Source organism: Prinia subflava, chromosome 14 (assembly GCF_021018805.1).
Source record: "Prinia subflava isolate CZ2003 ecotype Zambia chromosome 14, Cam_Psub_1.2, whole genome shotgun sequence".
Lineage (NCBI taxonomy): Eukaryota > Metazoa > Chordata > Aves > Passeriformes > Cisticolidae > Prinia > Prinia subflava.
This window is the reverse complement of record NC_086260.1, coordinates 8,209,409-8,237,000: the sequence shown is the minus strand read 5'-3', so window position 1 is coordinate 8,237,000 and position 27,592 is coordinate 8,209,409. Positions and strand designations below refer to the sequence as shown.

General features: G+C 43.9%; 1 protein-coding gene across 4 annotated transcripts in view; it reads right to left on the bottom strand.

The window, feature by feature from the left end:
* Window positions 1-27,592, bottom strand: part of FHIT (fragile histidine triad diadenosine triphosphatase) — a 565,069-nt gene that overhangs the window by 72,623 nt on the left and 464,854 nt on the right. For all 4 annotated transcript variants that reach the window (XM_063411702.1, XM_063411701.1, XM_063411704.1 and 1 more), the window contains exon 6: window positions 14,224-14,292. In XM_063411702.1, coding sequence (XP_063267772.1) covers window positions 14,224-14,292 — 69 coding nt within the window. The remainder of the gene's footprint in view (window positions 1-14,223; window positions 14,293-27,592) is intronic.

Here is a 27,592-nt window from a genome sequence, read left to right as displayed (position 1 = left end):
TCTTCCCCATGTTTCTGCAATTCTTGTACAAACTTATACTTGTTACCAGGAAAAATGACAAATTTGCCATCTGATCAAAATGTTAACAAGGTAAGTGTCAGTGAGATGGATCACTGACTGTCACTGCAAGCCAGAACATGAGGATACATTGATATTTCTCAATATATTCACTGCTTCCCCAATGTTCGCTAACAACATTTCTGCTGCGAGTGTAATAAATCACACAGAAATAACAAGCTGCATAGGATCTCTAGGATATGATAGATTTGTCGTGATAGGAGCATCTGCAAGGTAGAAAACAATTGGTAATGATCTATAGAAAGACCTAATCAACTGTCATTTGCCCTAATGTGGCAGACGAAGCGAAGATGTGAAATCCATAACACTCCTTTAGCCACTGCCCTCCCCATACACATACACACGTGTCAAGTGGGGAATGGTAAAAAGAATTAATGAGCTTTGGGGTCGCAGAAGTAGAAAAGAAAGTTAATGGCATGCCCTGGATGCAATCATTAAATTATACACTGCTGAACAAGGCAAGGGATAATCACAGAAGCTGTGCGGTCCTGTGACAACAGTAAAGGCTTTTAGCAAGCTTGTGCCTCCTCCTTTGCTTTATTTCTTTTACATCTATTTTATTATTTTAAAAAGTAGTTTATGTCAAAGTAGGGCTGGGAAAAGCACATTTTAAGTTCACAAGGGGTCTCAGAGGACTGAAGTCTGTATGTGTCAAGGCTCCTGCAGCACAGGAGACCAAAATCAAATGTCTGCTTTGCCCTTGGCTGTACCAGGTCCCCAAAGGGGCTGCTGAGGCTTTAGTGCTGCTTTGCCTGCTCCCATGGGGGAGAGAAACACCCACCTTCCAGAAGACACATGCAAGATGTGCGGCTTCAGCTGTCTGAAACAAGAATGGCTAACAGAACTACCTTCCTGGGAGCTCAAGTGCTGCCAAGGGTTAAAAGCCTGAAGTCATGAATTTTAGATACTGAAATATCCTCTCTGCATCACATTCCCCATTGCCAACCCCACCTACAACAACTCTCAGGTGAAGAACCAACACTCAGAAACCCAGAAGCTTCCAAGTTTACACAAATATTTATGTGCAGACTTCTTGCTGGCCACACCAGGAAAGGCTCTCTGGAAAACAAGGCCGTGTAGTGCATGCAAGGGGAATCCTGGGTCTAAAATTTCAAAAGTAAAAGTCAATCAATTTTTATAAGATTCAATCTTTTCTTCTCTTCTCTTCTCTTCTCTTCTCTTCTCTTCTCTCTTCTCTTCTCTTCTCTTCTCTTCTCTTCTCTCTTCTCTTCTCTTCTCTTCTCTTCTCTTCTCTTCTCTTCTCTTCTCTTCTCTTCTCTCTTCTTCTCTTCTCTTCTCTTCTCTTCTCTTCTCTTCTCTTCTTCTCTTCTCTTCTCTTCTCTTCTCTTTCTCTTCTCTTCTCTTCTCTTCTCTTTCTCTTCTTCTTTTTCTTTTCTTTTCCCTTCTTTTTCCCTTCTTTTCCTTTTTGTTTTTTCTTGTTTTGTTTTGTTGGATTTTTGTGTATTTTATTCCCCAGAAAGATTGATAACTTTGCTTACAAATCACATTTTGCTAAGTGAATGCATTTCTGAGAACACAGGAATTGCTGTGCTGCCTCAGCACAGCAGTGGCTCTGCCCCAGCATCCTGCCTGGCAGCTGCTGCAGGAGAATGTGCAGGAAACCTCCTAGTGGGCAATTATGGGAAAACCTGTTCAAATCCAAAATTTTCTTCCAGCCCCTCTATCAGTCAATAAAATTGGCACATCTTGAAACGTGGAGGTTTTTTCTCTTTGCAAGCATTTGTTTCAAGTCCTTCCCAATGTTTGGAACTTAGTATTTTTCCACATCAGAGAGCTTGCTAAAAGCTACATTTTCAAAAGTCCTTATCTTCCTGCCTGGCACTAAGCAAAGCTGGACAGATTTTGGAAAGGACTCAGCTCCTTGGTGAAATGGATCTGCTGAGCTCTTTTGCAAATCTGTCCTTAAAGGGTCACAACAGGAGCTGCTCTGTGTAGAGCAGTTTGAAAATCTGTCCTCGGTGGGAGGTGCTAAGCCTTCAGAAAGCTGGTGCTCAACACTTTTTGATAATCTGGCCCCAAGTTAAGTATCAGGGGCCAAATTAAGTGATTTAGAGGCAGAAATGCCCTACTGACTGTAATGGAAATTTCCACTTGCCAATGAATGGCTCAATAGGATTCGGGAATAATAGAGCCATGAAAAGTGGATAATATAACAAATAAACATCAAAGGGTAAGACTTTCTTTTCAATCATGCCTGCTTGCACTCTGCATAAAAGGGCTGAAATATTTTGACATGAAAGAAGGAGAAGGAATGGTTAACTGCACAGCCATGCATTTCCTTCTGAGATGAGCACAGCATTCTTAGGAGCAGTGATTTCTCAGTACTCATATGACATAGTCGGTAACGGTGATACATGTCTTACATGATATATAAGACACTGATGGTGAGCTAATCTCCTGGATTAGTCTCCTCTTCCTATCATAGACTCATAGAATGGTTTGGGTTGAAGGGACCTTAAAAATCATCTAGTCCAACTCCTCTGTCAGGGGCAGGGGCACCTCCCATTAGATGAGGTTGTTCCAAGCCTCATCCAATGTGGCTCTGAACAATTCCAGGGATGGGGAGATGCACCAAAGAGAGAACAGCCTTACATTTCTCCAGTTCTTTTCCACTCTGGGAGTGAAGCTTTGCCAGTCCAGCTATTTTGCTTAGGAACAAATGACTTCCCTCTCTCTCCCTTAGATATTTTCAACATTCAGCCACTTCCATCCACAATTTTGATCAAGAGTGAAGTTTGCACACAACTATTTTATGAGTGCTTGTGGTGTTTTTGACAAAGAATTTCAGGGGAATTTAGAGGTATTTTAAATACTTGGCCACCACAGAGCTTGAACCTCAGACGATTTCCCCACATTCCCATGGCATTTTTGGCAATTCTTACTAGCATAATTAAGACTTCTGTCCTTCAGAATACCCCATTAATGAAAGTTTCCTGCACATTTAGAGAAGACTTGAGCACGAAGCTAAGGAGGGTAATTATGTTGTGGGATGGATGAAAGTACATCATGTTTCCCTCGTGGCTTCAGGTCTCCTCCAAAGCCCTGGACAGAATACTGGTATCTACAGCTCCCTCTAACACACCTGCAGGGGTACACAGGATTTTTAGGGCCGTATGAACAGCCTGCTCACAGTTCACAGAAGCTGAAGACATCATATTAGGAGGACAGCAGGAAGGTATCAGGGTAGCTCATCAAGGAAGAAAATCAGGCACCAGGATGATTATCAGAACAAGGTTATTTAGCAAGTGTTAACGTCAGCTTTCTGTTGCAGAAATTGTCTCGGCAAAGCTATGAGGTAAGAAAAAAGAGACCGAGACACAAAAAATACTGAACACTCCTTCTCTCAAAGGGAGAGAGCGAGGGAGAGGATGAACATTTTCCTTTGCACCAGAGGAAATCTGGTTATCAAGATGTAATATGTTAATAAATGCTGTTCCATGTAATTAAAAGAAAACAACAACAACGAAAGCCACTCAATGGTTGTGGACCAGCAGGAAACAAGAAACTCGGCATGGAGAGTGGCAATTCAGAGAACACCCACCATGTGGCCCACCTTCCCCATTCCCCCTCTAGAAACAGACCCATTTTACACATGGTGATTAAGGCAATAAAGCAAAAAGTATTAACATGATTCACATGTGGAAAACAAGGTTATTAGAAGTAGGGATCATTTCAGCATATTGTTCTCCCTAATAAGCATAGCAATGAGTAATTGAGTTTCAGGCAATCTCCAAGGTGGTGCTTTGTAGAGAAAACGGAACTTGGCATGATGTCTACTTTTCCTTTAATTACATTGCCCTAATGAGCAACTTTCTTTACTCTCAGCAAATTTATTTCTTGAGAAGAAGCAATGGTAATAAACACTTAAAAAGGATCACCAGGTAGCACCTGAGAAGGAACATCAGCAGCTTAAAATGACAAGAGATTGCTAAAAGTGGTGGAAAAACACCAGATTGTTCTCAGCTTCATTATGCTTATCACTCTTAAAAGCAAAGTAAAGGATGTCAGTGGAGCACATTATCTAACCTGGGAAGTGTCCTTGTTCTGCTGTTATTTCCCTTTTGCACAGGTTCCCGAGAACAACCCAGAAACACGAAGTGCTGACACATCAATGCAAACTCCTCTGCTCATGCAGCAGGAGAGGACAATTCTGCCTCATGCCCTTGTGCAAGATGAAATGAGAAAATCAAATGCCAATAACATCCTACTGAGTGTCAATATTGCCACTGCAAGCTAATACAGAGTATAAAGGGCTGGCTCTTCCAAAGTCTTTAAGGTACTTAGACATCTGACTCCTGTTGAAAGTCAATGTCTGTTTTGCTTATCTTTTTTAGAAAACCACCTTATGGCAAAAGACTCCCTGAATATGCCTTTCTGGAGGCAAAAAGCTGGGACATTTCATACATATGTTCATTCTTCTTCTTTTTTTCCCTAAGCATTTGCCAGGAGACACCAGACCAGTGAAGATAGGCCCCCTTTTCCACAGCTGGGTGAACATGTCACTTCTTGTTAAAATTCCTGAGGTGTTCACCTTCAGAGAGCAGCAATTGCTGCTGCACACAGGCCTTTGTTGAAAGAAGCCTGTGCACCACCAGGTGACAAACTGACTTTTTAAATGCCAGTAGTATTATTCTTCAGGAAAAACCAAACCAAACCAAACCAAACCAAACCAACCAACCAACCAACCAACAAAAAACCAAACCAAAACAAAACCAACCAACCAAACAAACCCAAAAACCAAAACAAAACAATCACAAGAAAAAAACAAAAACAACAGCAACAACAAAAACCCCTAACATAAACAAACAAACAAAAATCCCCCAGACATGGAAGCAAAGTTCTTGAGAGTCATTCCAGTTTTCAATGTTGCTCAAAGCTGGGAAGCACATCCTGGAATATCTACCAGCTGCCTTAGGACCACACTTTCCTACAGGAAAGCAAGGGTTTCATGTGCTGTATTGCTCCACACAGCTGTAGGTGGATGATCAATCCACCTTTTGCTTGTTCAGGGGTTCATGGATGCATCTGCACTCAGCAGTTTTGCCCTGGCTCACTCCAGTACTTCACAAGGTCCCTTCACCTCCCTGCATCAAAGCTGCAAGTACTGTCATGTAATGGACTCACAGAGGCAGGAGGAAACTTCTTTCATATACATTAAAAAAAGAATATCTATATATATAGTTTGAGGTCTTCAAAAACAGGCTCTTCAGATGTAAAAGTGTGAAATGAAATTATCTTCAAATAGAAAATCTGAAAGTGCCAATGGCAGCAGACACCGAAGGCCTTAAATGTTTATGCAGCTTTATGTATTGTTATTTCTTCAGTAAGCCTGCCAAGGAAATGGCAGGGGTGTGGGAAGAAAGTATGTTAGCACTTATAGTCTACTCATAAATGCATTAAATGCAACTATTTTACTGAGAAAAAAAGCCAGGAAGAGAGCAGAGGCCCATCTCCTAGGGAGCTAATCTCAATTACTGATCCCAATCATGCCTCAGTGGAAGAGAGCCCTGCACAGAGCCCGTGCTGAACGTGACCTGGCAGTCGTGTGCATTTGCCCCTTCAAAGACACTCATGTAATGAATGAGAATAGACTTTTTCCTTACAAAAAGAAAGAAAAAAGTGATTGTTCAAGGAAAAGGATTCTAAACTAGGCCTTCCATTAAACCTCTATTTATTACAATACCTTCCCACTTCACAGAGATTACAATCCCTAGAAGCAAGATACCAGTACACAGAAGTAATTTATGTAGGCAAAAGGGAGACACAAATGTTTAGTTGGATTTGTTTGTATGTTTACCACAAACTTATGATCAATTTTTGCAATTAAATGCAGGAAGGGATTCTTTGGCATCCTCGTACACAGTGCTACAGCTATCTGGGCAAAGTGGGACAAAAGCTACCTTAACCTCCCTGCTTCCCTGTCTTTTTGGAATACCTGTGATTGGATAGCTATAATTAGGCTGTAACCCAGCCAAGCAGGATTTTGAAGCTTTCTTTTCCCTGGAGCAGTAAATGCCACTGCTCCATGTGGGCACCAGTTGTCACTTTCTCCAGTTTGCAGGATGCAAAAGCTGAAATGGAGAAATGCTGCCCTGCGCTGCTTGAAACCCTTTCAGGGGCTCCCTGCAGCACAGGGAGGCACAGGCAGCCAAAAGGAGTTGTAAGCTCACTTTGCTAGCTGCAACTCTTAGTTATCAGAAAGATAAAAGCTTCCTGCACATGCAAACTAGCAGCGTGAGCTGTTTTTGAAAACAGATCATACGTTTCTGGTAACTAACTGAATTTTGGAGATGTTTCATTTCTGCCCCCAAGGAAATGCCGTTAGCTCCTCTCTTCTGAGCGTCCTGTGTGTTTCAAAACACACACTTAATTCCACAGAGAATATTCCATCAGGGATATCAGTATGTTAAACTCTCTGAGGAGATATCACCAGTGTGCAGTCCCAGTTCTTTGCTCCCCCAGCCCCAACAGGTCCCTGTGGTTCAAAGCTGGGCATTTGGTCACTGTGGTCAGCCTGGGGCTCTGCTGGACCCCACCTGCCCCTAGGGCACCACAGGAGCACCGAGCAGGGCTGCAAACACTGTCTAATAAATTGGAGGGCTGGAGAACAGTAGGAGAGAGGGGAGCAGATTCTCACATCATCAGGAGGGAAATAGGCTTTTAAAAAGCCAGTTGTGTCTGTGCACAACAATGAAGCTTTATGTCTATATAAACTGACAAGTCAAATTGTCCTCCTGGGCCCAATTCTCAACATCGGTGCCATTTGAGGCAGTGGCTGCCTCCTGCCTCTGCAGCCGAATGGCTCTGTGTGCCAGCAAGGGCAGGCCAGATGATTAAAGTAAGCATTAACAGAATGGTTGGTGATTAGCTTCTCCCTCTCTCTCTTTTTTTTTTTTCCCTCTTCGTTTTCTCTTTTTTTTTTTCTTCTTCTTCTTTTTTTTTTTTTTTTTTTTTTTTTTTTTTTTTTTTTTACATATAGTCTGGGCCCGCCAAAGATTGCTAAAGCCTGTTCTTCATTAGCAGTGTACTTAACAAGTGTAAATTTAAAGTATTCATTTTCTTAAGGCCAAGGATTAAAGCAATTAAGGAAAACTGCTGCAACCTAGCACCAAAGTCAATCCTTAACATGGAAAAGAAACAATGGTGCTTAATAAAATAGCATGGTGCTTAAATAAAATGGTGCTTAAAGAAAACCAAATTGCGCACAATTATGCTAACACTCTCTTAAACTAAATTCTCACTCTGCTGCAATGTATTATTAAAATTTCCTTTCTGAAACTGAAATAACATTTTCTTTGCCCCCAGTATGGCAACAGGTCTGTGGTTACTTTGCACTGCTTCCCTGGATAACACCCACTCTCATCCTATACTCATTTTACCATCAGCTCCTCTTCTCACATGGCCTCGATCCCTTGCCAGGTCTGCACTGGATTTCAGTGTGATTTGGTTTGTGTTCACCTACTACCTGCTCCAATATTCTGAACCTTAGAGAACAGGGGAGCATTTAATTTGAAGTTTAAAGCAGTGTTTTAATTTGGCAAAGAAAAATCTCTCTTTAGAAAATGGCAGCTCCATGATAGGTTGGTTTGCTTTCCATATCAGCAATTCCAAACAGCTGAGTACCAAGGATACTAATGGGGCATGTTCTCCACACCAGCAGGAATTCAGCCTGCCCTGCCTCAAAGGGTAAGCAGAGATCTGAAGACAGTGTTACCTCAGGACTGGGAGCACACAGGAAGCATCTGGGCAAGTCCAAGCACTGACAGTGTGAACAGACCTCAGAGACCAAACTGACTTTAATCCTGTTATCAGCAAGTTGTCCTTGGTTGAGGCTCTTTGTCACCAAGTGACTTGACAATGAAGTACCATGGAGGACACAAAGGAACAAATACTCCATGAGATAAACACAACAAACATCCCGCACAAGGAGCCAAGAGATCCTTTGCAATGGTCACAAAAATTTGCATCTACTGTATTATAGATGAAATGTAAGTGGTTCCTGGCAGCCACTGTCTTTGAACCTGGGAGGACAATGATTGTAAAGTCCCTGAGGCAGGAAAGGGTAAGAAGCATCAAGAGCAGTGATGGAATGCAGAGAGACAGCCAGAGTAGAAGGCAATGGGGCTTATCCATGGCATGTAAAATGCCAAATGTGCATTGCCTTCCAGACAAAGCCTAGGTGTAAAGGGCAGTGTGTGATCATGAGGGATGGCTGCCTTGATGGGAAACCTTCAACCACTTCTAATTCCTTTCTACATCTGAGCTGTTTCCATTTCTATAGATCCTATGGAAGATATCGCAATGAATGAAATAGCTCTTAATCAGATCAGATTATGATATCCTGCTATCTTAAAGTAAGTGCAGCAACACGGACAGCATAGAGGAAGGTCTCAGAGATTTCAAGTGTCAAATTAAGCAATACCTCACAGTGTTGGAAAGGGCACAAACAGTGGGGGAGATAAATGTGAGCATAGAACATCTCCCAGTACTGCTACTGGGCCTTACTGACAAATTTGTCAGCTTTGCCTCATGTAGGCATGGAATAAGCTTGTAGGGCATGCCAGCATTATCCAGGGGGGTTCTAGTCCTAATCAGACAAAATATTATGGTCCAGAAAATAAATTATCCTGTTTAAAACAAAAAGGAAATTAATCTGATGAGAAAAACCCGTTGTTTCATGTTAACTGAATGATATTTTGTCTATCCCTCTATGACATCAAAATCACAAGTTTTGGCACAGTTCTAGGTTCTACTGCAATACTCTTAGCTGGAAATATTCACACAGAGTTCATCTGCCCTGCCCTGCTGGAGTCATTAGAATATCAAAAGATTCAGGAAGTAAATGGGAAAGGCTCATGCTCCTTGGCTAGGAGAACCTCCTCTGATGCTTGCAGTCAGAAAAAGCAACACTAGCAAGACCAGGGTAAAATCCGAAGCCTACTGGGAAGAAATTATTTGCTGCTGCATCAGGAGATTGGGAAATAAACTTGTACCTGGAAAAAAACAGAGCTTTAAAAAAACCCCACAAAACTACTTAGATTCTGTGCTGCTTCTGTCCTTTTCTATGGGTTTAACCATGCTGGGTGCAGAGAGAGCAGAGTCTGGCCCCAGGGGAGTTCAGATGCAGCAGACTGATCTCCCAGCAGACTACAATATGTTCCCAGAAGGTACAATATCATTCCGAGGCCAAGGAACAGCCTATTAGCTCTGCATGCCATTAATTTTCATGAATAGTTCAATCTGATGCTCACAGGAGCTGTTGGGCATCTTTCCATTTTGTCTCGCAGGACCTGGATGAGGGCTTATTTATCTTTTCACTTCATTCCTTACCTTTGAGCCTAAGCAGCTCAGTGCAGCTGTGCAGGTTTCCAGCCCTCTGCCAGGCTCGGTGCCCAGCAGCAGGCAGGATGCTGTCTGCAGGCCGGAGTGATGGCATGTCACAGTCAAAGCCTTTCAGGGAGAATTAAACTTCAGGCTTGTTTGACTAAACTTCTGAATTCACCACAGCTCCCCTGTTTTGCCAGCCTGAAGAAACAGCCCAGCAGGTTCTTGACTCATATGCCAAAATGCCTCCTTCATCCTCCCTGGAACTGGAAATGATTACTAATAGATATTCTTGCTGAAATGATTTAACATAACGTGCTGAATGAGATCACTAAGTCAAAGCATCTTTTCCGAAGTGGCTCTCTCGCTGCTCGCCTGAATGCCAGAGGGGAAGGAGGATAGCATGAAGTGAATTCTTCTGCTGGCTTTTTACAAAATCTCATAAATTACTGAAGAACTCGCAGTAGAAAGTTTCACTCAGGTTCATTACGTGAGCTCCATGATGCAGGTCTGGCAGGCAGAGGAGGATGGAGACACAGGGGTTTGGATTAACCTCTCTCTCCTGCTTTCCCCTTTTCCAGTGCTCTCCAGCCTAGGCTGGGAGCTGGAGACAGGCAGTGAAATGAGGGGGGCACAAGGGCAAGGCTGGTGAGGGGCTGGGCACTCTGCCCTGTGTGCACAGCCCTGGGTCTGCATCGCTGTGGCAGCTGCATCTGCTGCAGGAGGCTGCAGGCACCAAGTGAAACCCAGAATCTGGGGAGGAACAGGGGTGTGCACCACAAAACTCACCTCAGCATGCCAGGGATGCTCAGGCTTTCACTGAGAGGCCAGGTTGCCCTTACCCATCCGAATCTGTCAGCCTCCAAATTAACTTATTGAGGTCAGCACTCATAACAGGAGCGCGGAGTTTGATTGAGTCTTCCTTCCCGAGAAAGCCCCATTGTCCCTGGCCCAGTGCAGCTATTACCTGCCAGCCTAAAGGATGATGAATGTTATTTATATTGCAGTAATGGCTAACCACTCTGTGGAGACCGGGGACAGGCTGTGCTATGGACTTTTCAAACACCCACTGAATGAGGGCTGCCCACAGATGCCTGGAAGTGCCGAGACTTTTCAGGATGATGTTCTTGAATGTCTTGGACATGGTGACCTCCAACAACTGCAGTACTTGTGCTGAGTGCAACAGCACTGGGGGCTGTTCTACAGTAAAGATGTTCATTCATACCAAATTCTTATCAGTCACTCTGACATGCCCTTATAATAGCAAAGAACTCATCTACTTCAAAGCAAGTAACTACATGAGAAGAGGCTTTTAAGTTCCTTGATTAATAAATGTGAAATACAATCTCTTCCTAACCAAACAGAAAACACAGAGGTATAGAGAGTTATTCTGATGGAAAGTTTTCCTAATATTTAGCTGCTATTGTTCTGCTGTCCAAGAAATAAAGTGAACCAATGAATAAGAACTACTCGAGATGAAGATGAGAAAAGTAATCTAGCAATAGTAAAAGATGAAGGGCCTGATCCTATAAAAAACTCTGTAAGAGCAATTTAACTTTGGCATGTACACACTTGCAGGATTAGGCTTCAAATAATTGCAGAGAAATGTAAGAACTGATAAACTATAGCTTTAGCTTTCCACTACAGTGAGCCCAGAGAGTGGATAGGTAACACTTCCCAGGAAATACCCTTCCAAGAAATAGCCCTGCAAAGATGCAGAGGAAATACATCTAAAATATTGATTGAAGATTTTTTTATTATTATTAATGATTCTCTTTGTGTCTTGGAAAAATCACACAGTGACATCTTTCATATACAGTGAGGTAAAAAATCCTAAAATATTAAGTGACACATTCTAACAAGGAATGCCTTAGAGAAGGTGCTGTGAAATAAGTGTCAGCCCCTCTTTTATTCCTTCTACAATTAATTTTCCACTACTACAGTTCTAAAAATATATCCAGAAATCAGCAGACATTTGTGTCCATCAGCTATCTGATTAAAATACAAGTGCTAAGAAACAGTTTACCCTTAATTATATTTTTCACACTTAAAAGCTCCTTTAGACAGGGCTCTGTCAGAGCTTCACAGTCAAAAGCCTGAAGATATCAGTGCCCAGCAAACAGACTAAGCAGGGAACAACCTGATGTGTTTTCTTCTGCCTTTTCCACCAGATGAGTGGTCACTCCAAAAGTGAATGGGAGAAATTGAGCACACAGTGAGAGATGCAAGCACTTTCTGGCTGTCTCAACTCTACAAGCCTCCTAAGGGGACTGATGTCTCAGCATTTGGGCATTCCTTCCACTGTCAGACACCAAGAGCAGTGGGATTTATCAGCAATCTGCTCAGCATATACAGATGACAACTGCAGAGCTTGGAGAGCTCAAAGGCATTTGCAGATAGAAAGGGGCTTGCAAAAGACATGTTGAGCCAGAGCTGAGACCTGGAGCCTGGGAAAATTGCTCCCAATTGCTTTAAACTTTTAGCTGTCATAGTTAAACCAGGTATTGCAATGGGAACAATTTATCCTAGGTGTGCTTTACAATTGCACAGACTGTTTGAGGGAGGCTGATCAGCCTCCATGTCACATTTTACAATGAAAAGGCTGTTGGAATGATTTTGGAAGGTGGTCTTTGCTGCCTAAACTATAACTCCATCTATCACTCAAATACATGGAAATGAAGTGTCGTTTACGAACAGATTTTGGATTTTTAAAGTACAAATTTCATGAAAAATAGATTTAAAGCTCTCTCCAGCACCCACATCTCACCTAATGGTACTTTATCCCTCGTCGATTTCCAGCCTGTTGCCCCACCATGATCTACATATCTTCCTAAATCTTTTAAAGTATCTTCTTGTCAAAAGGATATGACTTGCTGACATCACACAGAGGTGCATTATATCAAAACGTTTTTGCTGTACTGACATAAGCTCCAAATTATTTCCAAAGTCAGCTGTATTTTCAATAATTTTTCCCTTTTTCATTTTTCAAAATAGCTTTATTTACTTGTGATAGCAAATTGCTTAAGTCCCTCCATCCTCAATCCAGACAGTGATAGAACTTGGCACCAAGCTTTTTATAGCAGCAAATGTGTTTTTGTTTCCCTGGCACCCTAAAAAAAAATAAATCTTTCTTCAGCTACAGTCTGTACAAAAGTGTGTTAGCTCTGTGGTGTTCAAGAATAGCTAGTTAGTCTCTGAGGCTATACATTCTTCTGCTAAAAGATACATTATCACATCTATGTCTAAATATTTATGCTTCCTGTTTGCTAAAAGCAACACCTACAATTGCTGTAATTGGAAATGACAAAATAAAAAAGAAATTCTTCCCCAGTTTGCCACCCTTTTGCATCTAACAACACTAAATATATAGTCTAGTTCATTAGAGTTCTGCCTGTTTCTTTTCAGCTATAACAAGGCAGAAATAATTGTGTTAAAAAAGAAACAAATGGAATTTTAAATATGACAGAAATGGAAAGAGATTTGATGGGTTGGTGCAGCATCTGAAACCCCTCCACACATGTGAAAAGGAAAAGATCATAGAACCATACAATCATTTAGGTGGAAAACACCTGTAAGATCACCGAATCCAACCATTAACCCAGCACTGCCGAGCCCCCGAGCCCATCACGAACCCACATCCCTGAGAGCCCCATCTAAACATCCTTTAAATACCTCCAGGGTGGTGACTCCACCACTTCCCTGAACAGCCTTCTCCAGTGCCTGATAACCCTCTTGGTGTTAACTTCTGCCTCATTCAACTGCTTTTAACCACCACACCAGCAAAGATTGTCATCACTGATTTCCAGTGGATCTCCTTGCTCAGCAGTCTCATTAAGGTTTTACCCTCATTAGTGGGGTTTGCAGGCACTACACTTCATATAACTTGTCAGTAATAGGCTTTCTTCTCCATTTTTGCATGTTTAAGTAATTTAAAAACTTTAAAACACACCACCATTTTTTGTGAGTGGGGACTTGTCATCATGTAGATATCACAAAGGAAAAATACAAAAGCAGAAAATGTCATGATGTCTCTTTCAAGCAGATGGTATTGCAGTAGCACTGAACACGTTTATATTAATTACCTTCAGAAAGAGAAGGAGATGTCATATTTCAGATAGAGGATCCTACCAAGCCCACGAAGAACAAGCCATAAATTTAACAATAGTGAGATTTTTTCATAGAACCATTGTGACAGCTGTCAAACTGGGGAAAACTTTTTGTTAATGCCAGTACAATTGTTCATTTAAACAAAAGCCAGTGATTCAGTCACACTGGAACAGCTCATGAGCCGAGCTCTGCTGCACAGTCTGCACACATGCAGATATTCCATCTATATGCAGAGTTGCTCTTTAATTTCCATCTTTGGGGCTACAATGTGATTTGTCCAGAGCTGAGCAGAGCCCTACAAAATCAGGCCAGAAGGCAATTTGTGTCTGAGCTGTAACAAGCTGCCCGTGTTTCTCTGGTTGGAAGGGGGAGGTTTGGCACCCTCCCTGCATGCCAGGCTGACCATGTGGTCACCCATTTCCCCTGTGCCCTCAAAATAAGAGAACACAACTATTTGTACAGATGCAGTGACAGACTGAAGTACCAAAGGTGTCGACGGTATCCTCCCTCAGAGAGGGAGCTCACAGGGAGATCCCAAAGATCCCAGATCTTTGTGCTGTCACAGGATCTTCACAAGCACTAAAAGTGCAAAGATCCCATTCCTCCACCCATGGGAGGGCCTGGATGATTAAGGCAATTTACCAACAGCAAAACAACTCCAACTCTGAATAAGAAATGGAGTGTAACTCTTACCTCCTCGTAGACATCATCATTCCTGCTGAAGTCTCCAGCCCTCCTTGGCAGCACATGGACATGAACATGCTGAAAACGTGAAACAAAATAATGGTGATTATCAAGTTCATGACTTTCTTTTCTGAACTGTCAGCATTATTCTACACACACACAAGTAACTGTGCACAGGCTCCCACAGCATTATTTTCAGAGGAAAATACATTAACCTGTTCCATAACTGTATCTCAGCTCTTGGGAGAATATAAAAGATGAAAAACATGAGAGTGCAACCCTGGTGTATTATATGAGCCTCAGAGTGAAATGCATGGAAGTTTAGGGGCTCTGTGGAATTATTCATAGTTGTCAGTCAGAGACATATTTAGCCATAGCTTTGAAATAACAATGTCCCTTGGAGCTGAGTGTTGTGTCTTTGGAATACTCAGGAAGAGGAAGGTGCTGGAGATGGGATGAGGTCGTGTGGGCAGCCTGGGCTCAGGGCCCCTGTCTGGGGACAGAGGAGCTGCTGCCACAGCCCTGGCAGCACGTGGGTAGGAAGGCTGACAGAATGCCTCTCACAAGGCTAGAAAGACTCTGATGTGTCCTTTCCTCCTGGAGGCTGTACCCCAAATACAACAAACTGAAGCCTGTGGGGGCACAAGAGCCTGCAGGGACAGAGAGCCAGGTGGCACCAAAACCTGTGAGGCACAAGGACTGTGAGCCCAGCTGGGCAGAGCCCGAAGCGCGTCCCTGCCCTGGCACGGGGCCACTGCCCTCAGCAGAGCTGAGGACTGCACAGGCAGCTTCGGGTTACCCAGCTTGGGATGCTGATGTGGTCTGGGGAAAACAAACAAAACTATGGGCAAGAACACAAATATATGACTTGGCACCTTGATGTTGTGTTATTACTGTTACCTTTCTTTTTTTCTGACACTCTCTTCATACCATAAAGGAAGGGTAATGCAAGATCCTCGAGACCCAAACTCTACTGGGAAAAATACTTTTCTGCAGTAAGTTCAGCTACTAACAACATCACAAAGAATTCTTTTCTCTTTTTTTCCTTTGTCTTTCACTATAGAGTAAAGAAAAACAACAACTGAGAATAATTCTTTGGGGAAAAAACCCAACGCCTCAGTGAGGGAGGCAGCAAATAATCTGAGTGATAGATCACATTTATGCATCTTCAGATCTTTTTAGATGGTGCATAAATCCTTAAAAAAAAAAAAAAAAAGACTGTATCAGAAACAGCACCAAATGCTTTGCATAGAATTTAAATAGCTTGCACCTGATTCAATTTGATGAGGTAGAAATCAGCTGAAACTCCTACACCTCATCAAAACATTCTCAAAACATGGCTTAAGTCTATAATGGAATATGAAATCAAAAAAGGTTTTCTTAGGCTATTTGTAAGAAAATTCAAACACACCTATATTGTGTTACCTTCTATCCATAATAACATTTGCTCAGTGAATAAAATGAAAACACAAGGATGTTTCAGCTAATGAAATATTCCGAATACCACACTATTTTTTTTTCTCAGCTTTACCCTAGAGAAACCGAATATGTGATTTCTTATCATTATCCACAGCTTTCAGTGTGTTGAGACTGGAGATGAGGGTGAATCTTGAGGGTCAGAAACTGTGTTTTTGAGTAATATATCAGTGATAGTGTTCTGATAGTGTATTATACTAATATATCATAAGAGCCAAAGTGCTCCTGTGATGTATTAGTGCAATGTATCATCTGAACATCACTGCTCCTATGATGTATTGCTCAAAATCACAAAGCAACTTTAAAGACGGTCTTCGGTAGCCCTAGGCCTGAAATTCTGCTTTTTGGACAGACTTTCAAGAAAAATAAAAGTGTAGATTAAAGTTTGCAGGGATACTGTAAAATTTTACTATGGTCTCACACCTGTTGTTCTGATTAGATTTTAAATTTATTCACAAACATGGAGTCAGTTCATCTGCCAGTCAGTTTCCCTCTCTCCTGCTACAAGGAATGATAGCTTTGCTACAAGTATCAAATTGCAGGAGTTTCTCTTGACAATATATATAAAACCTAATATCAGCTATCAACAGCCATATTCCCCAGAAGTTTAGCCACCTTTAAGTGCAATTTTTATCTCTGGTGCACAATGCTCCAGGACACACGCAGGAGGAGATCTGCACACCTGAGACAGACGATTTGGAACATCAGAAAACACACAGGGATGTGGTCCAAAGCTGAGTGCAGAGATGCTGCACTGCAGATGCACAGACCAGCACAGCAGGTAATGAACGAGCCTAATGTGATCTTCTACCCAAAATGGGCTCTTATGATCAGCATGAAAAAAAAAATGAATAAAATGTGTTTATGACAGCATATGGGCCACTTGGCATCAGTGGGGACATTCTCAGGGGTTAGTCACCTTCACTACATGCATTATGTTCTCACACACTGCCAGGCTGCATAGCAGAATCCATCAACTGTATCACAAAACAAATGAATATTCCCAAGGTTTGAGGTAACAACAATCAATTTTAAAAGAGAGTTATTTTTTCCAGTCATCTGGTTTTGGGTGGGTTTTTTTAATTCTGTGTGTGGAAAAGGAATAAATATCTGGATTCTGCACCACTGTTTGTATAACAGAAACAAAGAGGATCAGCAACAGTGTCTCACATATTTCCCTTATCTTCAGATTTACCAAGAAATACAAGCAGCACAGAGCTGTGGCTACCATGTAGTCAGAAACAATGAACAGAGAGATTTCACCTCTAATCTGCCTTTCAGCTTCTGGCCTTCTCAACTCAGAGTGCCTGGTACGTTGATTCATTAGGAGATCTTCAATGGATCATTTTTACTCTTAGTACTCTTTGGTACTGCTAAAGCCTCAACCCACCAAGGCACTTCAGCACCAGCTCAATTTCCAACCTGTGAATTGGTTCAGTGGGAATATTCTCATCCCAGATGTTTTGTTTAGGTCTCAGTGTTTTGTATCCACTGCTGGCTACAGGGAGGTCTGTACCAAAAATAACTTCAAGGTGCCCACAAATTAAATTTGTTTCCTTCCATTTGTTTTGCAAGCAAAACAAACCTGCACACATCTGAAAAAAACATTTGCAATTGACTGAAATATGTCAGATGCAAACAAAACACTGGGATGCTTTTATTTTTTTTTAAACCAAACACACTGATTTAGGCAAAGCATCCATGAAAATACTGCTTGAACAGAAAACATCCAAACTTTGACCAAAACTGGTAAAAGAAAGCATTTCAATTTTTTTCCCCAGTTATTGTGGGGATCCTCATGCCTGGTGGGTGGCAGACAACCCCATCACATTCCAGCAGGCTGTATTCAATCACTGTTGATGGAATTTCATTTTTTGCCTAAAAAAATTGCTTTCCCCTCATTTTGCATTATTTTGATTAATAAGCAAGGAAAGCAACACACAACAGCCCAGACATTTACATTAATGGACCAATCAATATCACCCACACCAGGCTAGAGAAACGCAGGCACACGCCTGCACTGCTCAGCTCCATTCCCTGCTGGTCAGGCACTGATGGGGGAAGCAGGACACTGACACCATGGGTGTGACAGCAGTGACAACGTGAGGATGCAGCAGAAGTCCCAGGTGGGGGGCACTGTGGGACTTATAGATGAGCCCTGCTAGTTGTTTCTGATACTGGGGGCAAGATTTCCAGTCAGGGATGTCTAGAACAGCAGGAGCTGGAGAGAGGCTGTGGGAGCTGGATTTTATAGGATCTTCAAAATTAAAATTATTAGACTGACAGTCTTCTAGGGAGGGACTCCAGCTCCCTCTGCTTTGCACTGTAAATAAAATCTCAGCTTGAGAAACTCCTAATGGTGAGAATTATCAGGTGATGCAAAATCACTCCTAAGAGAAGCTTTTTCAAGACCTCTATACCCAGAAAGATGAGAGCATTAGAAAATGTACTGCAAGGAACAAATCTGGGGTGCCACGGGCAGCCAATGAGCCTGGGTGGGATCCTCTGGCCTCCCAGTGCAGCAGGAGGATGCTCTGTGAGCTCCACGGCATTCCAGTCAGGAGTGTGGGAGCACAGGGCTGCTCACGGGCACTCTGCAGCGCGCTCACCCCACACTGCCAAAATCTGGCCGCACCACAGGCATCTGTGGGATTACATGACCAAAGCTGCTCTCCAGTGAACCAGGGCTGCAAAACGCCCAGGAAGTCTCAGCCAAAACACCTGCAGCATGTGTTGTTGGAGAAACAAGCATTCAGGTCAGATGAGTGCTACTTCAGCACTCAAGGCCATGCAGAAAGCAATGTTCCTGGTTATGGCTGGTTTTATATACTGAATTACGGTCAAATAACCAACATGTCACCACTGCACTGGATTTAAAATGAAAATACTGGGCAAAAAATAGACACTGAAAGAGATTTCCCAGGTAGACCAGAATAGTGAAGAGCAGATGACCCTGCCACACACCACTGGGGAGGACATGGGCGTTGCCTGCAATAATTCACAGACATTATGTTGTGCTCACTCAGCTGCTGTGCTGGTTAGCAGAGCAAAAAAGCTCAGCTTCCAGTTGAAAGGGAGATAATCGTCTGTACGTGAGCTGCTCAGCACCCAGGGTCTGTTAGCAGTAAATGTTCTTACAGCATGAACACATAAAGCTGGGAAAGGGTCACACAACCCTGAGGACAGGGGAAAGGAAGGGCTGTTCCACCTACACCTGCAAAAGCAGAACACGGCTGAGCTGTGCCTTCTGCAGCAAAACCAGATGCCTTTCAGCAGCTTAATCCTTTCCCCTGTTACTTTTCATTCTTTCTACAGCCAAAGCTTGGCAGTTTGGGTTTCCACGGCCTCACGGTGCAGCAGGACAGGAAAAGCCATGATCTGCTGTGGCTGTGACCAGGAGGGAGGAAGGGCAGGAAGGGATCAGCAGCTGCAGGCAGCAAGACCAGCTGGCCAGGAGACACCCGCCAGTGTGCTGGGAGAAGGGATGGTGCTTTCCAGGCAAGACCTCACTGCCTGCAAAGTGCCCTGTCCATTATAGACACAGGGGCTTCCCATGGGAGGCTGTGATAATGCTTCTTCTAAACTACCAGATTAACTGTAGAAATTCCAAACTAATAACCATTCTCCAAGTAAGACTGTTAGTGGGCAATAAAGAAAATCAACCATAATACAGAGATAGCTACATGAAAAATAGGGCAATTTTGTCCTCTCTGTAAACTGGGCTTCCACGGAGCCCTTGTTTGCTACTCTTGATTAACTGCTCAATTGTCCCTGTTGCAAAGTTACTCCGTGGAAAGCCCTGCCAGTATATCCACAGCTCATTAGCAGAAAGAACTCCCTCTGCTGCCCCTGAAAATCCAGCGTGTCACCAGCCACAGGCACACCTGGTCCTACTGCTCTTTCTAGGCACTGAAAGCCCACTTCCAGGGCTCTTGACCTGCAAGTCCAGGCAAAGACATCTTCCTGTGCAAAAAATTTCTATTCAGTGAGTATTTATGAGTTCTTGATGTTTTTCCAAGTCCTCAGTTAGTTTGAGGTGGAGAAACAAATATAATTTTTTTTTAAAGTCCTATCCAATATTAGGAAAAGAGCTTTGGACAATTAAAACACTCAATTTTCACAGCCTTCAAAATTATTGCCAGCATTAGTACTGGTTTTTTCCTCCCATTTTAGGAGTTATAAATTAGTCAAAGACAGCTCACCTTAAAGCAGCTAATTTTTATAAAATAATAAAACATGACACGAAACTGCTTGAAACCATTCCTTTCCTACAAAACTGCCCCATTTCTAGGAATCAGCACTTTCTTTTCCAGCCTCACTAAAGCCTTGTGCAGGAGGCTGCACAGATGCAGGCCCTTGGTGTCTCCTCCCCAGATGGCAGCTCTGGGGTGAGGATTGCTCCACACCCAGGGAGGCTGCATGGCCTGCACATTCCTGTAGCACCTTTGGCCCTGGTTTATTAAAACACAAAACTGAGGTTTGCTTTTCTGCTGTCGTGAGGAGCATGAGGACATGATAGAGATGGAAATGAGTGGCACAGGCTGCCAGGCTGGAGAGCAGGATGTGCAGGGGAACAGATTGATGCTCGCAAGGGAAGGACAGGGAAATCCACGCCTGTCTCAGAAAGCCCAGGGCAGCAGCAGAGGAAACAGCAGGGACAGAGGTGAGGATGGACTAGAAGAGCCACTGGAAAACAGGGAGGGGTGAAGCTATTGATAGAATGAAGGCAGTGGTCAAAATTTTGTGAATCAAAAATGCAGAAAGAGACTGCAAAGAAAGAAAACAAGAAACTGGAACAAGTCTTGGGAGAGAGGGTCACACAGGCTGTCCATGTGATACCAAGCTGGAGTGTGAGGGCCCTTTGACACCTGTGTAAATCTGCATCACACTGTGCTGGGCACACACCCTTAGGAGGAAAACCAAAGCTTTGCAATGATCCCTACCAACACTTATGCCATGGATTTGCCTCTGGAAGAGTAAGTGTCAGACACTTGCTCAGCACAGAAAACATGTACTTTGGAAAGCAACAAAATGAAGAGAATTTACAGATGTATCAGAAACCAGACCAAGTGGGGGACTTGCAGCAGAGTACATCTTTAAACATGTAGATTCAGAAATGTGCAGATTCAGCATTCTCAATAAATAATGCATAAGTCAACTGCTATGATGTTTAAAGAAATGAGCTATGGGTGAGCTAGTGAAGGGATGTAAACCTCATGAAAGCAAGCACAGAAATATTTTTAACCCACTTGATATCTGTAGTTATAACTTCCATGGCTGAAGGCAACTTTAGCATTTGCAAGAGAAGTGCCAAGCCCTCCCCTTCAGCCCCAAACCCAAGAAGACTGGCCCAATAATGAGGGTAATAAGCCTGTTTGCTGGAAGTAGTGATCTGAATGTACATCTCTTGAACATCTTGTAAGAGATCCTCTGAAAGGCAGCAAATGAATAAAGTTTTTGGAAATAAAAGGTTGGTTGGTTCTTTGAACTTGTGTTTCCTGACCTCTAAGATGGTCTGCAAGTCTAGGAATGAGGGTCCATGCATGGTGGCTGGAAGGGCAGGCCAAGGACCATCACCTGCCATCATTCACTGTCCATCCCCTCTAGGGCACTCACAGGGAAGGATGGGCAGACCTGTAGGAGCAGCAACTCTGCAAAAACAACCCAAAACCCTGGCAGTCCCCAGCCTTTTTTACAGATGGGAATGACCACTGAAAATGCCTCTGAAGTTACTTTGGAAGGTGGTACATGCTCAGGAATAGCTGGAGAGCACCTGCCTTGAGGCCCTGTGCCTTTGCCTTCCATCAGGGTCACTTTGCCCAGGTATTTTTGTGCAAATTTGGTGTTGCTGAGATGCAAATGAAAGCACAACTGCATTTCCCCTCACCTCTGATCTTCAGTTAAGTCTTGATAAATGCATATTGTTTGAACACTTGTGATACGTATAATTAGGGTTCTTTAATTTATGTTTCAATAAAACGTTCTATAATAAACATTTACTGCTCTGTGAATAAACATTTAAATGAAGCTCCTAATGGGGGTTACATGTTTCGAAGCAGTTCATGGCTTTGCTGAAGTCTCTGCCTATATTTAATGAGAGTCATTTCCATAATCTGTGCATTATTGCTTAAGCCTCCCTTTAGGAATATTTTACAAAGTAAAATTGTGTGAAATATTATCAGCCAAAGGAGAAAATGCTAAGAGGATTATCAAATTGTCCTGTTAAAGGGACAGCACAAACTTTCATTTCCCCCCTGAGATGCCAACACTGTAATTATACAAAATGTGCTTACTAATCACCACACCGGTGTGTTTTTACTGGGTTTTTCCCTCAGAGACCCAGGACAAATTAAAAGGATAGGAGACCCCTGAAAGGTCTGATACGAAGGGCAATATAAAGCTAATTTACTTTCTGATATTAATAAGAGGAAGGGCCAAATCCCCCAGGCAAATCATGTAGATGTCAAGGCACACTCGGCTCTGCCAGGGGGGACGAGCTCTGCCAGAGCTGTGCACAGCCTCTCCCACTGCAGCCCCAAATTAACACCCAGGGCCTCATCCTCATCTTGCTGAAACTTCCACCCATTTTCTCACTGACTCTAGTAATGGCAGGACTCAGTCTCCCACATGAGATATAAAGCACACTAGGTCAAGGGAAAGATTATTGTTGGAGTACAGAGGGTTTTCAATCCTCTGGAGCCTCTGCAAGAATACAAACACCTGTAAGATATTTCTTCCATATGTCTGAGTACATTTGAGGAGAGCATAAAACTGAAATATATCTTTGCTCTAGCAGGGAATAAGAGCATTACAGCAGCAATGGCCCACTCCCCCTTTAATGCAGCGAGTAGGGGAGAAGAAGAGAAGATAAATCAGGAATGTATGTGACAGGGGGAAGACAAGCCTTACATACCAGTTATTCTGAGAGGGAAATCATTATCTCTAATTTCTGTGGCCCTTTTAGACAACTGCTGCAATCTCCTCTAGGATGATGACAAGGTTCCTGCAGAATGAAAATACTGTCTCTGACTCCTCTTTCATTATTTAAAGGTGTGTATTGGGCTTGTGTGGGCAGGGTTTGGGTGTCTCCTGTGGGGAGCTGCCAGAAGCTTCCCCCACGGCCAGTGGAGCCAATGCCAGGCTCCAGCATGGATCCACCACGGGCCAAAGCTGAGCCCATCAACAACAGGGGTGGGGCCTCTGGGAAAACAGATTTAAGGAGAGGGGAAAAGCCCTGTGCAAAAGCAACTACAGCCAGAGAGAGAAGTGAGATGTGAGAGAAACAGCCCTGCAGACACCAAGGTCAGAGCAGGAGGGCAGGAGCTGCTCCAGGCACAGCAAAACATGGTGAGGGAGCTGTGCCCCTGCAGCCCATGGAGGATCACCGTGGGACAGGGGATGCCCAAAGGAGGCTGAGCTCTCATGGGAAGCCCATGCTGGAGCAGGTTTACTGGTCTCCTGTGGGAGGGAATCCCACACTAGAGCAGGGGAGCAGCACAGAGACTCCTTCCCCTGTGAGGGAAGGAGCAGCAGAGACAAGTAGGATGAATTTACCACAGCCCCCATTCCCCATCCTCCTGTGCCACTGGAAGGGAGGAGGGAGGGAAAATCAGGAGTGCAGTCAAGCCTGAGAAAAAGGGAGGGGTAAAAGGAAGGTGGTTGAAAATTTTGATTTTATTTTTCATTACCCTACTCTGATTTGATTGGTAATAAATTAAATGAATTCCCCCAAGTCAGGTGTGTTGTGCTGATGACAGTAAATGGTGATTGATCTCTCCCCATCCTGATCTCTACCTATGAGCTTTTGATGCATTTTCTCTCCCCTGTCCAGTTGAAGAGGGGGACTGGCAGAGTGACTTTGGTGGGTACCTGGTGCCCAGCCAGGATCAGCCCAGCACAGATGGAAGAGAGGTGCTACTGCACTGAGAAAGAAATGGTTTCTGATGATGGCAATGTGACCAAGTTCATAAGTTTCTGTGCAGGATGAAATGCATTCAAGCCACGCTGCTTCTCATCACAGAATCCATCAGTGCTAAAGGAGATTTCCAAGGCTCTGTGTCAGTACTTTATACCCTGAAAAATACATTTGCAGGAACTAGCAAATATCTCAGTGCATACCTGTAGCAGTCACTAGACTGTATTTAGTTCTTTATAATATTAAAATTATATATAGCAGCTATGGGTTCCAAAACATGGGCTGTTTCCCTGTTTTATTGCCGAATGTGCACATTCATCACTAAGGTTTAGCTGCTTCAGTTAAACCTTTTAAATGTAAATTATTTTCTGTTATAAAAAGCTGATTGTGGGAGTTTTAGTATTTCAAAGATGGTAATTTATGTGACTGGAACAAAATAAAACATTCAACAGAAACAGAATTTTACTTGATCAGAAACACTTTTATGTTTCAGTATAGTTTTCTTTTCATATTTTTCTCCTGCAGCAGTGGCCTCTGTCTTTCAATTAGCTTGAAACATAAGATCTTACATAAAACCATAATTTAATGCTATTTGCATATGTGTAATTTCACAACTTCTTTGCCTCTCATTTAAAGTATTTTTAAGGTATCATGAACCAATGCCTGAAATCCCTTGTGCAAGCATGTGTTCACCCCCCAACAGTCCTCAGAAGCCTCTAGGACAATGGGGAAGCAGCACCAGTCTCCAAAAACCCCTCAGCACTAAGTGTCCTCCCTTGTCACCTCAAACCATTTCAGTGACGTATCAGTAAGGGAGCTGAAAATGAAGAAAGCAGATTTCAGCCTGTAGCACATGACTGCAGGTCAATCCCATTTTTCTTTGACTTACTTCCCCCACTCAGTGTTGAATTTGGGACACAAAACAGCCTCCTTGAAAATCAGACTTCATAGGGCACCTATAACATCACCCAAAGGGGACTGAAATCCCTGCAAACAACTCTTGGCTCCAGCAGCTGTTGGATCATGCTTTGCACAGCACTGACACCTTTTAAGATTCTGACAACAGCTTATACAAACTAAAAGCTTCTCCCAGGCTACCAGGGCAAAAGTACTGTCATTCTTGACTTCCCAAATAACCAGGATTTTTCTCACCATCTTTCGTAATATCCAGCCTTGCTTCATTTCTCTTTCTGCTCAAGACAGTGGCAACACACTTATTAACTTCAGCTGAAGTCCTTCCTGGTTTGACTAAATCTGGCAAACAGATGTGCTAACAATGGCAAAGGATATATGATAATATATCCACAAACTTCACCAAACTTCACTAATGAAGTGCAAATAAATGCCCTCCATTGCCTTTATTCATTGTGTAAAATTTTGAAGTTAAGTTAGAAAATGTACCAATATCCCTCTCTCAAACATTTTATTAACTTCTTAAAGTACTTTTGTAAGTCCTTGTGTGCCAGGCAACATTTACACAGCTCCCACCCAAGTGTGGTGAATGGCTGCAAGGCCAATGCTGATAAACACACAGAAATGCATCTTCCATTGACCACTTGCTAAAACAAGAACTCCATCATTTCAACTTACCAATTTAATTACAGAAATGTACTATTGATTCAATCTTTCTTCATATTCATGAGCTGGCCAGAGAGAAGAGTGAACTGTTCTGCTTAGTACACTTTCACCTTGATAAACACAAATTACCCTAATAGGGAAAGAAGTTATTTCAAAATTGTTTAAATCCACAGATTCCTTTCAACAGGGAGCTTTGGTGGCTGTGTAATGCACGCTGGCACTTGCCAGGAAGCCAGCTGAAACCACAGACTCGCTGTCCTGGAGACCTTTCAAGAGCCACTTTGTCCAAATGGGCTTTGACTGTGACGAGCAGGGCCATATGGGCAGAGGGGGAGCAGAGGTGAGCAGCCTGTGATTACGTCCCTAAGTTGTTTAACCTTCAGAATTTACAATTCCACACACTCTGCCACCCAACAGGAGGCTGCACAAGCAGGTAAAAAGATAGATGTCTATTCTTAATGACTATTTAGGAGACTGCTGAGCTCTGGTCTGTGCCCATGTTGGTTCAGCTCATTAATGTAATTAACCAACAATCAATCTTTTTAAATTAGTTACACAAAAACAGCTACAGCCAGATCAACTGGCATGAAAGGTAGGTCACAGTCCATTTCTGCACAATTTAACATCCACACTGGAACAGAAGACAGGGCATGGAGGCATCAGAAATCAGAGCCAAATTCCTCTGAAGCCCTACAACTTAATTAAAGTGTGTAAAACTTGTGCATCTGCCTTGGTCTTGTTTGCATGGCCTTCTGTGCTTGCAGCTCAACACCTTGATGATATACAAAGTGGTCAAAAAAAAAGGGGAAGGGAGGAAGGGAGGAAGGGAGGAAGGGAGAGAGGGAGGAAGGGAGGGAGGGAGGGAGGGAGGAAGGAAGGAAGGAAGGAAGGAAGGAAGGAAGGAAGGAAGGAAGGAAGGAAGGAAGGAAGGAAGGAAGGAAGGAAGGAAGGAAGGAAGGAAGGAAGGAAGGAAGGAAGGAAGGAAGGAAGGAAGGAAGGAAGGAAGGAAGGAAGGAAGGAAGGAAGGAAGGAAGGAAGGAAGGAAGGAAGGAAGGAAGGAAGGAAGGAAGGAAGGAAGGAAGGAAGGAAGGAAGGAAGGAAGGAAGGAAGGAAGGAAGGAAGGAAGGAAGGAAGGAAGGAAGGAAGGAAGGAAGGAAGGAAGGAAGGAAGGAAGGAAATACTTAGTAATGAAGAAATTTAAATAAATTTAAAGTGTAACTTTATGCAGGAGTTGGAACTGTGCCTTAACAGCAGTCTCATGATTCACCAGTGGCTGTTCACAGAATAAAATGAAAACACAAAGAGCTGCAGTCACTATTATTGTCTGTTCCCTTTCCATGGACCAGAAAAAGACTAGCAGAGCCACCTGGATTTTCGCTGAACACAAAGGTTACCTGTGAGGGGTTACAGCACAGTTCCACCACCAGCCTTGAATGCTGGTCTGCTGCCCTGGGACCAGAGCTGCGAGCAGCGTGTATCGGGCTCTCCTGAGCTATCTGTAACCTGACTCCTCCTTTCCCTCTCCTCTGGGGCTGGGAAAGCATTTGTTTGGCCTTGTGCTGGTGCAGGGGGTTCAGCCGAGGCCGCGCCCGGGGGTTGCTGAGGTGGCCGAGCCCCGCCCGCGCCCAGCCCGCCGTGAGGGGCGATCGGCAGCGCCGCGGGGTTCGCCTGGGGCCGCAGGGGCCCCTCATGGGCAGCCTGCCCTGCCCGCACCGTGTGAGGGGCGATCGGCAGCGCCGCGGGGTTCGCCTGGGGCCGCAGGGGCCCCTCATGGGCAGCCTGCCCAGCCCGCCGTGAGGGGCGATCGGCAGCGCCGCGGGGTTCGCCTCGGGCCGCAGGGGCCCCTCACGGGCAGCCTGCCGTGCCCGCACCGTGTGAGGGCTGCTCGGGCGGGGCTGCTCGGGATCCCCCGGGCTGTGGGTGCACGGCCTGGGGAGCTGCAGCACACGGCCCCGGCAGGGCGGCTCCGCAGCATCTGCGAGGGCGGTGTGGGCGCGCTGTCAGCCTGCCTTGACACCAACAGAGAATTTCTTTCCCAACCCTTTAAGCTGAACCTGAACTAAACTGCTTTCAGTTTCCCCAAAAGGCCGAGTTTGCAACTTCGCCGTATGTTTGTCCATTAAGAGAGCATCTGGCTTCTTTCAATCCCTTGCACTGGCGGAGTTGATCCGATTGCGTGCTCCGGAGAACGCAGGCTTTGCTGCTGAACGCCTGCCATGAACCCGCGATCTTCCCCCAAGCCCACCGGGGAACGGGGGAAGGAGGCTCCGTGCCCTGCCGGGGGGCACAGCACTGCCCGGGCAGCACTGCCTCTGCTCCGTGCCTGCGCTCGGCCAGAGCAGCTGGGGAAGGGTCAGATCAGAGCCACAGCCTCCCCTGGAGCGCAGTGTGAAACACCCGCCCCGTTCC